The 12,865-nt window shown below is 40.0% G+C and overlaps 1 protein-coding gene across 1 annotated transcript in view; it reads right to left on the minus strand.

Annotated features, from left to right (window-relative positions):
- sema4gb (sema domain, immunoglobulin domain (Ig), transmembrane domain (TM) and short cytoplasmic domain, (semaphorin) 4Gb) overlaps window positions 1-11,845 on the minus strand; it is a 43,330-nt gene extending 31,485 nt beyond the window's left edge. The window contains exons 1-2 of the mRNA XM_039788210.1: window positions 11,747-11,845; window positions 5,152-5,414 (exon numbers count right to left, since the gene is read on the minus strand). Of these exons, the coding sequence (XP_039644144.1) occupies window positions 5,152-5,281 (130 nt within the window). The 5' untranslated portion in view covers window positions 5,282-5,414; window positions 11,747-11,845. The remainder of the gene's footprint in view (window positions 1-5,151; window positions 5,415-11,746) is intronic.
- Between the last annotated feature and the right edge of the window lie 1,020 nt (window positions 11,846-12,865).

Genomic DNA, 12,865 nt, shown 5'->3' on the forward strand with positions numbered 1-12,865 from the left:
GTTAGGTTAGCCAGCAAATTGCCCCAGAATACCTATAGTTAGCTACAACAGCTAATCCAAGCGGCTATTGTCTGTAGGTAGTTTTGCTTATTTAGAAAGCTTTTTACGTTTTGGCACTGCAAGTTTAATTTAAAAGCTGCATTATTTAATTTTTGGCCAATTGAAAGGCATATTATCATTTTAGTTTTTTGGGGGGGGTTTTAACATTTATTTTATGGGCATTTTGGGCTTTTATTTCTATAGGAGAGCTGAATACATGAAAGGGGAGAGAGAGGGGGAATGACAGGTTGGAGGTTGGAGTCGAACCCACGGCCTCTGCATCAAGGCGTAAACCTCTATATATGGGTGCGCGCTTTACCAGGTGAGCTACCCATCACTTTATTACAGTGCCTTGCGAAAGTATTCGGCCCCCTTGAACGTTTCGACCTTTTGCCACATTTCAGGCCTCAAACATAAAGATATAAAACTGTAATTTTTTGTGAAGAATCAACAACAAGTGGGTCCCAATTATGAAGTGGAACGAAATTCATTGGCTATTTCAAACTTTTTTAACAAATAAAAAACTGAAAAAGTGGGCGTGCAAAATTATTCAGCCCCTTTACTTTCAGTGCAGCAAACTCTCTCCAGAAGTTCAGTGAGGATCTCTGAATAATCCAATGTTGACCTAAATGACTAATGATGATAAATAGAATCCAGCTGTGTGTAATCAAGTCTCCGTATAAATGCATCTGTTCTGTGATAGTCTCAGAGGTCCGTGTAAAGCGCAGAGAGCATCATGAAGAACAAGGAACACACCAGGCAGGTCCGAGATACTGTTGTGGAGAAGTTTAAAGCCGGATTTGGATATTAAAGATTTCCCAAGCTTTAAACATCCCAAGGAGCACTGTGCAAGCGATAATATTGAAATGGAAGGAGTATCAGACCACTACAAATCTACGAAGACCCGGCCGTCCCTCTAAACTTTCAGCTCATACAATGAGAAGACTGATCAGAGATGCAGCCAAGAGGCCCATGATCACTCTGGATGAACTGCAGAGATCTACAGCTGAGGTGGGAGACTGTGTCCATAGGACAACAATCAGTCGTATACTGCACAAATCTGGCCTTTATGGAAGAGTGGCAAGAAGAAAGCCATTTCTTAAAGATATCCATAAAAGTGTCGTTTAAAGTTTGCCAAAAGCCACCTGGGAGACACACCAAACATGTGGAAGAAGGTGCTCTGGTCAGATGAAACCAAAATCGAACTTTTGGCAACAATGCAAAACGTTATGTTTGGCGTAAAAGCAACACAGCTCATCACCCTGAACACACCATCCCCACTGTCAAACATGGTGGTGGCAGCATCATGGTTTGGGTCTGCTTTTCTTCAGCAGGGACAGGGAAGATGGTTAAAATTGATGGGAAGATGGATGGAGCCAAATACAGGACCATTCTGGAAGAAAACCTGATGGAGTCTGCAAAAGACCTGAGACTGGGACGGAGATTTGTCTTCCAACAAGACAATGATCCAAAACATTAAGCAAAATCTACAATGGAATGGTTCACAAATAAACATATCCAGGTGTTAGAATGGCCAAGTCAAAGTCCAGACCTGAATCCAATCGAGAATCTGTGGAAAGAACTGAAAACTGCTGTTCACAAACGCTCTCCATCCAACCTCACTGAGCTCGAGCTGTTTTGCAAGGAGGAATGGGCAAAGATTTCTTCTGTCGATGTGCAAAACTGATAGAGACATACCCCCAAGCGACTTACAGCTGTAATCCAGCAAAAGGTGGCGCCCAAAGTATTAACTTAAGGGGGCTGAATAATTTTGCACGCCCAATATTTCAGTTTTTTATTTGTTTAAAAGGTTTGAAATATCCAATTAATTTCGTTCCACTTAATGATTGTGTCCCACTTGTTGTTGATTCTTCACAAAAAATTACAGTTTTATATCTTTATGTTTGAGGCCTGAAATGTGGCAAAAGGTCGAAAAGTTCAAGGGGGCCGAATACTTTCGCAAGGCACTGTAAGTTGATATGGCAAACATGTTAGCCAACAGCTGCCTATTTACACATCAAGCAGACACTGAGGATGTAGTTTGTCATGTTTGGTCATGTATTCACTCCCATTTTTTTTTATCTGTGGTTTGTTCTCCAACTCCTGAGGGAAATAGCTGGCCCTTTAGCTACTAAATGCTCCACTATGTTCACCAGCTAGTCACTAACTTCATCTGTTTGCCGTTTGGTGCTGGGCAGGTAGCGAACAATGGGTTTATCAGAGATTTTTGACTGAAAACAGCTGCCTGCTAATTAAAGCTGAAAATGAGATTGATAGGAGCGATGAGACTGAACTAAAACAGTAAAGTTGCAGGCCGTAAAACCAAAACAAAGAGATGAAAGATCCTAAAACGCTCTGCAAAACTGAGGAGAACTGCAGGGTTGGGTTCATCACTACGAGCGACCCCTTTCACGTTACACACAGTCATTTGATCTATTCTTAATATTTATTAGTGCAGTTTCAGAAATAGAACCTTCATCTGTAAAATGTTACCATTCCAAGGCTCTTACACTATGCAGGATCCTTTCCTTTATGTTTCTTCTATAGAGTTTTTTCCGACCCACCGTGTCTTCCATACGAGCATAAAGTCATATTGTGTCATTTTCCTTCTTATACATCTGAGGTCCCTCTGATACAGCATGTCCTTGTACTCCCACTCACACAGACCATCTGCAAAGCATACTGTAAATTAATGAGCGCCCCCTCACCCCAGCCGAGATACATCATATAAATCCTCCCACAGAGTCTCCCGTAGGTAGCGACACCCACATACAAAATCCATCCTATTTCCATATACAGTCCTGCACATCTAGGCAGATCTTCTCTCTGAGGCGTTATACAATTCATAAAATTACTGTTAAGGGGGATTCATTTCTATCATTATCCTTCCCTAAACATAAACCATTCATTAGCACACAAACCCATACATAGTATAGTTTTATGCTAATAAACCCTCTTTGAATTGGAGCTTGCCACTCTCCATCCCCTCCCCCAAGTGACAGGGAAAGTGAGTGACAGGGGCCCAAAAAGCCCTCTCCCCACACACACACACACACACACACACACACACACACACACACACACACACACACACACACACACACACACACACACGTATAGCTCACATGGAGACTGACAAAACGCATGCTGACACACATGCATATCCTGCACCCTCATGGACTCCCCCGATGATTAGAAAGTAGGTCAAGGACAACTTTCTAAGAGGGCAAAGGGAAAAATTAAATTTGTGATGAGAGACTGACTCTGGCTGCAGCACAGAAAAGTGCCCAGAGAGTATGTATGATTTATAATCCGAGGCAGAGTCAGAGATGTGTAAATAAATAGAATAGAATGGGGCATCACAATAAGGAGTTGGCTTTAAGAGAATAGACACTGAGTTCTGTCTATGATTCACTTAGAAACTTACTTAATGAGGCTTAGTGAATTATATGTGCTGCCCCATCTCTTCAGAGTTTAGCAAGTGTCTCCTTTTTATTTGGCTGATAAATAACAGTACTGATATCAGTAATCAGTTCACTGCTGTCAGCTCCCATTGGTTGCAGTACACAACAGTAGGTTTAAAAGTAGTGCCATGTATTAGTGTTAGTATGTATTAGTATTTGTGTATTTTTTTGTGTGCTGCAGGGTCTGCCATAAATATTTTTCCCAAATATTCTCTGCAGCACAACAAATCAGTTCATTGTGAAGGAAAACTTGGACCTTGAAGGAGGAATAATCACAAGATTCCCTCCTGCTCCAGCAAATTGTAAACTAAATATTATTTTTTGCAACAAGTCCTCTCAGGTTGAATCAAGAAAATGCAAAGTAAAGCTGCAAAAGAGACACTAAAAATTGGCTCCTCCTCTCTTATATTCTCATCTCCCTGAGTAATTGTGATGCGCAGCGTCAAGCAGCATATCCTCCCATCTCCAAAGCATCATCTCACACTGCAACACTCTCAACAGCTCTTATGACATTGCACCGGAGAGCTCGGCAGGCAATAGAGCTGGTCCCTGTTCACTCCACCCGTCCTCTAATAATAGTCATCCTCAGAAGACTGAGAAGGAGTGGAGTGGAGAGGAGCGGGGTGGAGGTAAGAGCAAAGCCATCCGATCAGTCTGCCAGTGCCGGAGTTCCCTTCTCGCTGCAGTGATAGCCTCTGCCGCAGTGATGAGGGGCGAGGAGAGAGGGAGGGGAAAGGTGAGCTGGTGGCAAGCGGGAGAGGGTAAGGTAGAAAGAGGAAGGTGCTGATGATGTGTGTACAGTAAACACCCCCTTCTGTGCCAAAATACACCTACTCAGCAGTATTTTCTGCATGGACACTAATCAGGTCTACTGTGCTCAGGTGTTCTTTTATGAGGGCTCCTTTTCTATTGTTTCATTAGAAGTGTTTGCTGATCCGTGTGATCTAGGACAGGGCTTGAGAGAGGCGATTAATAACTCTGAGAATGAAGGAGCTGTCTTCAGGGCCAACTTCGAAAATGTGCCACTTCTTAAAAGAGGATGGGAGGGAGGAAGGAGCCGGAGCAGCTTCAAATAAGGACAGTGAGTTGAGTGTTTAGTGGACATGTACAGTACATGTGTGTGTGTATGTGTGTGTGTGTGTGTGTGTGTGTGTGTGTGTGTGTGTGTGTGTGTGTGTGTGTGTGTGTGTGTGTGTGTGTGTGTGTGTATGTGTGTGTTTGCATGGATGCATCTAGAACAGGGGTTTTCAAAGTCTGACACTGTGCCCCCCTCACTCCTCTACCCACAGTTATATCAATGCATTTTGTCATTGTCAGTCCTATTATTAATCTTTGTCTTCCTTCTATTTGGGGGATAATCATTTGCCATGTTTTGCAACTACAGCTCCAATAATGCTTTGGGGATGTAAAAAGAACGTATAATGTTGCCGTGGATTCAAAGAGTGACACTGTGAGCTACAACTTGAGCCCAGTTATTTCTGTATCTAAAAATATTGGTATAATGTCTGTGTATTTACATAGATGATAGCAGCTCCAACTGCTGACTGTGTTAGTAAATGGGAAAAAAATATGTTGTTTTTAGAACACAAACATGCACATTTCTGTTTCCCCTCACACAGTGTCTTTGCCTCACAGTTTGAAAATGTACCTTTGTAGAAGACAGTAGTCCTGGGGGTGACATCCAGGTCCAGGGACGGGCTGAAGGGCAAGGCCCACAGCTGTGACAGCCTGGCGAGGAGCATCAGGAGCAGCAGCAGGGGCCGGAGGTGGTCTCCCATGTTTAACACTCAGACCTGGGTCCAAGCAAAGCCTTAATTGCACTCAATTTGTTGGACACAAAATCTAAGCGTGAGAAATGTGGATCTTCAGGCCCAGCAGCAAGCAGATGCAGACTCTTTGATTATTGTCCAGCTGAGAAAGAGAAAAACGTGTATAACTAAAAGAGAAATGAAAGAATACCAAACCAGAGGCTGTTGTTACTAAAATCAATGAAAAATAAAACGAATGTTTACAGAAATACTGTACTTAGTAATATATTCAAAGTTGTTGTGTTTAAGTCAGTGGTGGAAGAAGTAATCAGATCCTTTACTTAAGTAGAAATGCCAATACAACATCCTAAACATACTAAACTTACAAGTAGGTAAAGTATTATCAGCAAGTGTTTAAACGTATCAAAGTACTCATTATGTAGAAAAATGGTCCCTGTGACTGATATATATATGATATACAGTATATTAAAGGTCCCATGGCATGAAAATTTCACTTTATGAGGATTTTTATCATTAATATGAGTTCCCCCAGCCTGCCTATGGTCCCCCAGTGGCTAGAAATGGTGATAGGTGTAAACTGAGCCCTGGGTATCCTGCTCTGCCTTTGAGAAAATGAAATTGAATTTCGGGAAAGAGACTTCAGATACAGTATTAGGGGACCACTAACGTCTATATAAAAGTATCCAAAGAGCACCATGTCATGGGACATTTAAGTTTTTTTAAGTGCGAGGCCATGAATACGACCAGCAGTAGACCAGAAACTCCCATGTTCTGCAATGTAAAATTACTGTTTTTGTCAAAGGAGTGCGGTGGCTTTGAGGAGAGCATAGATAACAGCTTCAGTTCCCCATCAAAAAGGGCTGTCTGACAGCAAGGTAAAGCGGTGAAAATATTCTAAATATAGCGTACACTTAAACTGATATTGATTTTTTTTGGTGGATGAAATACATTTATTTGCTGCCCCCATCCAGCAGTACATTGCTGAACTTCTGTGTCTGTACTCCAGTCTGCTTCTCCAAACTGGGGGCGTGCCGACTGCCATCTATTGTAGCTAATACACTGACAATGGATTAAGTACCTCATACAACCTCACTTCAAAATATCCGATACTATACAGTGTTTCCTTTAGGATTTCTTTTTAGCACTGGGGGCAGGTCCGAACACACCCCTCCCCCCCCCAAAGAAACAGAACTGACACTTTGCTGCAACACAAACAAATATATTTATTCACCTCTATTCACACACACAATGAGGCATATTTTCAGTTGTGATTGAACTGTATTTTTTGAGTTACTACTGTATATACGCCAACTTTGATCTTGACATATAGGCTAAGCATTCTGTAGCAAATAACAATAAACCCACTATTAATTACATTATCTTAATACAGTGTAACTACTTCAGCATGTAAATAATACACCTAAAATACCTGCCTACTTGACAGCATGAGCAGAAAATGAGTTGCTGACATGAACCATCAGTCTCTGATTACAGCCAATAGGCCAAAGTGAACGAGTAAGATGCTGTTACAGAAAAGCCCATTTAAAAAGTTTTGGAAGTTAAATAATGCGCCCCTGTGATGTGATATTGCAACACACGACTCCATCTCTTAATTAGCCTTGTGCACACTGGAGCAGCATGATGGATAATCTAGAGATTAGGCCCCGTGCCATCAGCACAATCTCCGCCTGGCTGCCCTGTTCTCTGGCTCGGTTGCTGATCAAAGGGTCAACACTGTGAATCCCGCTCAGCATCATTGTGACACTGGAGAGTTCCCAGTTTAATCTCCATGGCTGCTGTAAATCACACACAGCATGAAGCACAGTGAGGCTAATGACCTCTCTGTCAGCAGTTTGGCTGCTAAGCTTTGAAATCAACCTATAAGATGACAACGTAGGGATGAGAAGGGAAAAAGTTAATGATGGTGCAGGGATCCCATCACCTTGCCTTTATCCAGAACTATTTCTTAAAGCTGGCTTTGTCCAATGTAATGTCCATATACTGAGTTGAGTGAAGAGTCTTACAGACATACTTACTTAACTAAAGTTATTACATACTTTTTTATTTATTTTATATATATTTCATATATATATATATATACATAAACAATTCAATTCACACATGAAGATGCAGTTGAAAGCATCACTTTCTTTTCTTTTTTTAAGATTATTTTTTTGGGGGGTTTTCCTTTATTAGTAGTAGAGACATTGGATAGACATGAAAGGGGTGAGAGAGATGGGGGATGACGCGCAGCAAAGGGCAGCAGGTCGGACACGAACCCGCGCCGCTGCAGGACTGAGCCAGAGGCCGCCCCTGAAAGCATCACTTTCTGATTGAACTGTTGATTTGTTTGATGCTTTTTGTGGTCGAACTTTTGCAAAGAATTGCAGGCTGATGGATCCTCCTTTGTTGTACAACCATCAATACATGTGTTGACAATCAACTACAATACCACACAATGGAGGAGAATCTCCATTACGAGGTTGCAACATAGGAAGGCAGTCTTAAAAGGGTGCTCCACCAATTAAGCATTGCAATCATATAACAAATCCATGCAGCAGAATATCATCTCTTCATATTCCACACATTCTTCTTCCTTGTCAAATGTAGCGCCTACATTACCCACAAGGCAACTCAACCACTGACAGTTGGTTCCAAGATTCAGGTGTGTTATGTAGCTGCTGTAGCCTCAAGCAGAGATTATAGTGAGCTACAAAGGTCTTGTTAGCTCACTTCTTTCTAACTTCACACAGTTTTTGTTTTCATTTTCAAACTTGTAGCCTTAAGCCCCAACCAACGCGGACTCAAGTGACATCATTTGAGCAGAGCAACAGTGTAACCATAGTCTGTATATAAAAAGTCTTGTTTGATGACTGCTATCCAAAACCGTCTGCCAAAACTGTGTCAAAATCGAGGACAGCAGATGAACCAGACAAGGGGGCATGCTGGTGAGAAGCCCTTTGGTGTGGTTTTGTCAGCTGCTGCCCTCATGAAACACAAAGCAAACACACCATTGTTTCAACACATCTGCATTTGCGCGGGGGTACACCGTATACCACAGAAGCTGGCAAGGACGTTGACTACGCTGTGTTGCCTCACTGATGAAAGCATGAAAGGTAAACACATCTGCCTTGGCAGTGGCACGACCGATGTGTCATGCATGATGGGAGACGAGAGGAATTGAACAAAATAGCAGGTGGTGTCTGAAACACCTTTTATTTAGCAACGACTATCAGTTTCTTCCTGTTCATTGATCCACAGAGCTGGGTTTGCAACAGATCTGCTGGGATAGTCTCTGCCCTCACAACTTGCCTAATATGAAGAGGTTTTCAGAGTATGATGAAGCCGCTTTCCAATATGAGCATGATTTTAGCAAAACAGCTAGCGTGACATTTCTGCAAAAAGATTGATAAAACAATTGCGCTATTCCTGTATTTTTTTCTTTCAACTGACTTAAAACGCCAAACACACTGCCACACTTCTAAATACTTTTCTGCTAAAGCCATCAACCGACAAAGACTGAATAAATATATATATATATATATATATATATATTTAAGGGCATTACGTACGTATTATATATGCTTTACTTAAATATGGCATTTTTACATTTTCTTCTTTTTTCCGTCTTTATCCCAAACCATTGGGAGTTGGCATACAGCTGAACCATAAATGGGATTATTACTCACACAATAAAGGAAGAATGAGTGGGTTCAGCCTGTGGGCAACATTTACTGTAATGTGGAGAAATCTGAAGACAAATCTTCTCAGAGAAGCATGAAATTAGGATTGTGTCGCAAATAATCTGCCTCCTTATACATACACAAAAAAATTATCTCTGTTTGGATCTATCTGATAGCTGTCAGCATTTATGATGAAATAACTGTAATTTGGATTTGAAAATCAGAGGAATTATCCAAAAAGTCCATTTACAGTGCTAGCATAAGTGAATACATCCATGCTAAAGTTGACTAAAAAGAGGAATAAAAAATCCTCTTTTGGAAATTGATCTTAATGACTAAATTAAAAAGAATGAAGAAAAATCCAACCTTTAAGGACACCAATATTTTTTGTGAATGAATAATGTATCATAAATAAATAAATGTTCTTCCTTAAAATACAGGGGGCATAAGTAAGTACACCCCTACAGTATGTTAAATTCCCATAGAGGCAGATTTTTATTTTTAAAGGCCAGTTATTTCATGGATCCAGGATACTATGCATCCTGATAAAGTAAAAAAGTTCCCTTGGCCTTTGGAATTAAAATAGCCCCCCACCACATCATCACATACCCTTCACCATACCTAGAGATTGGCATGGGGTACTTTCCATAAAATCATCTCTCAATGCAAATCAAACCAGCTATTAGGCTAACTGAAATAAAACCATGCCAATGATGTGGGGCTATTTTAATTCCAAAGGCCAAGGGAACTTTATCAGGATGCATAGTATCCTGGATCAATGAAATAAAAAATAAAAATATGCCTGCCTCTATGGGACTTTAACATAGGGGTGTACTTACTTATACCCCCTGTATTTTAAGGAAGAATATTTATTTATGTATGTATGACTCATTGGGTAATTGACTAATAAATTCTTCTCCATTAAAAAAACGGTTACTCTAGAAAAAAAAACAGCTTTCTTCTGCCTCTGTGTAGTATATAATCTAATTTTTGTTATATGCAGTGTATTTGTCACATATTCTGTTGTGTAAATTGGTCTGCTTGGCAAATATAAGCCTTGAATATAATATAAACAGCGTGCTACTTATCTCATGAGCCCACTTAAATCAGAGAGATTGGAGAGATGAGATTACCGTTGTATCACTCTCTAATAAGTACCCTTAATGTGTTAAGATGTGTTAGGTTGCCAGGTTGTGGCTGGTGTTTAGTTAGCTCTTCATCATAAGACTCCTCAAATGGACCGTTTGACCTCTGACCTTCTGCAAAATGGACTGTAGGGTATCTGAACCACAACGAAACAACTTATTAATATTAACCAACAATTAGTATTTGAAGGATCTCTAAGAATAATGTATCAATTATTTATATTAACATTTATACAGCAGTAGTCTCGCTTTGCCAGACCTTCCTCCACCGCAGTGCTACAAAGGAGGGTCTGGCAAGTTCACACAGCATTCCAGGATGGGAGAAAAACGTGCTCTGGCTCATTGGCATTTCTTTAAACCAATCACAATCGTCCTGGTTGGTGCTAGGCACCTGGAAAAGCTGCAAAATAGAGAAACTCTTAAAAAAAATCCTTTATTAATGACAAATGTACATGTACTCAAGAACTTCAGTATAATATTTTAGTATTGTAGTTTACTTGAGTATTTCCATTTCATTTTACTTTACACTACTCCACTGTATTTAAGTGAGAAATATTGTACTTTTTTACACTTTTATCTGACAGTAGTTCAAAGTTACTTTCAAATTAAGCTTGTACATATAAGATATGATCAAATAGTTTCCCCTTGATCAACCATGACAGTACAATACTGTTAATACATTAATTAGTAGCAATAATCCAATAATATAATCTATATTGTATTATTAGAACACTTGTGTAAAACAAGTAGGCCTACTGTCACTTATGATATTTTAATTACGTTTAGCTAATAACCTTGTACTTTTACTCTATTGATGGTATTTGTATTATTTATTTTACTCAAGTAAAGCATCTGGGTATTTCTTTCACAGCTGAACAGTAAGAGAGATGTTTCCCAACCTGACAGTGCAAAACTTTGATTAATGCTTTAATATCTGTTCTGAAGAATAAGTAAATTGTTTATTAACCATTAATCAACTTGCCCATTATAGAGGGTGACTCATTATCAAACTAATTTATGACCTCATTCGTATCCAAGGACCCTATGCTAATTTTAGCATTTTAGTTCTGATGATTAAGTTTAATGAACTTCTACAACAAACCACTGAAGACACTATACTCAGTCTAACAGACTATTCTCTGCTCTTTCCACTTGTCTTTGTCTCATCGAGCTTATATTCACCTTTTCCACGAACAGACATCAACACAGCTTAGAAAACAGACAAGCGACATATCTATCATGTATGCTATCATGATGTATGACTTTAAAAACAATGCAGTCAGCTAGTGAGGAGCTTTGCGACCGTCCTAATATGGACACGGTGACACAAACACACTCATACGCACATACGCACAGTAATTCATCAGTACATTTAACTTACACGATTATGGATTTAAGTAATAACAGGCTTCCGCGCGCGCTACGAACGTGCAAAACATCCACCCATGTGCACCTGTCCTGTTCGACCCGGACCCGGACTGCAGCACTGAGAGGGAAAACACCACTGCACACCGAAACGCACCTTCACCTGAGCGCAGAGCTAATTTTAACAGTCTGTGGTGCAGAGAGCGTGTGCGCACGAAAAGTGGAAGAAACAATAAAGGGCACAGTAGAAATACAATAAAAGCATTAAAAGCCTGACTCACCTGAATGTTTCCTAGAGTCCACAAATATCCTCTGAGTCGTTCTCTTCGCTGCGAAACACCGAGCTGCTCTGCTGCTGCTGCTGCTGCAGTTATCCAATGCTCGCGCACAAGCCTCCCCCCACCCCCTGACTCTCTCTCTCTCAAACCACACACACACACACACACACACACACACACACACACACACACACACACACACACACACACACACACACACACACACTGGATTCATAGCCCATATAAGTCGACCTACCTTATGTTTTTGACCATACAGTTTTCTTAAACGTTGTATAAACTTTTATTGCTGCCTATCTTGACATGGACACTGATTGGGGCTTTTTAAAGGTGAGATGGATTTTTTTTTTAAATAGCACTTAATGGTCGGAAAAACTAAGTACAATAATCTCATCATATTTAAGTGTTGAGTAGAAAGCTATAAAGTCCACATGAAAATATAACTGCAACATTTTTACTGACATCAGAATTATTTATGGATTTTAAATGTTATTGTTTCTGAGATGAAAACTGTACTACACACTTTCTTTGCGCTTTCAAACGTGTCCTACTGTCTGTAAATATAGGCTGACCCCTGCTGGAGAAGAGATGGAAATACAAATAAAACACACTTTCCTGTTCCCTCTTTCATGGAAATCCACCTTTTTATAATGGGCCGAGCACGGAAGTGCCTGGGGCACAACGGTCCCTGTTGGACTTAATAGTCTTAATAGTCCCTTTTATTCGTAACAACTAAATCAGCCATAGACTTTGCATAAGGAATTACTGCACGTTCAACATTGAATATGCAAAAAGACCGAGAATGGGGACAGATTGGTCTTCAAATGCTTCTTTCTTTATATTTCTTTATTTCTTTCTTTCTTTTCTTTCTACAAATTATTATTATAATTATTGGTGCATTAATGTTGATGTCAGATGTTGTAATTTTATACTTTATATAGGCTACTGCTGGGTTGCTTGTGTGTTTCAATAGTCATGTAGCCTATCCTACTAACTCATTATTTATTTGTTGATGATATTTTGTTATCTGTTGCAAATTAAGTTATCAAATAAATGTAGTGGAGTAAAAATAACAATAATTCCCTCTGAAATGCAGTAGAGTAA

The sequence above is a fragment of the Perca fluviatilis genome, chromosome 21 (assembly GCF_010015445.1).
Source record: "Perca fluviatilis chromosome 21, GENO_Pfluv_1.0, whole genome shotgun sequence".
Lineage (NCBI taxonomy): Eukaryota > Metazoa > Chordata > Actinopteri > Perciformes > Percidae > Perca > Perca fluviatilis.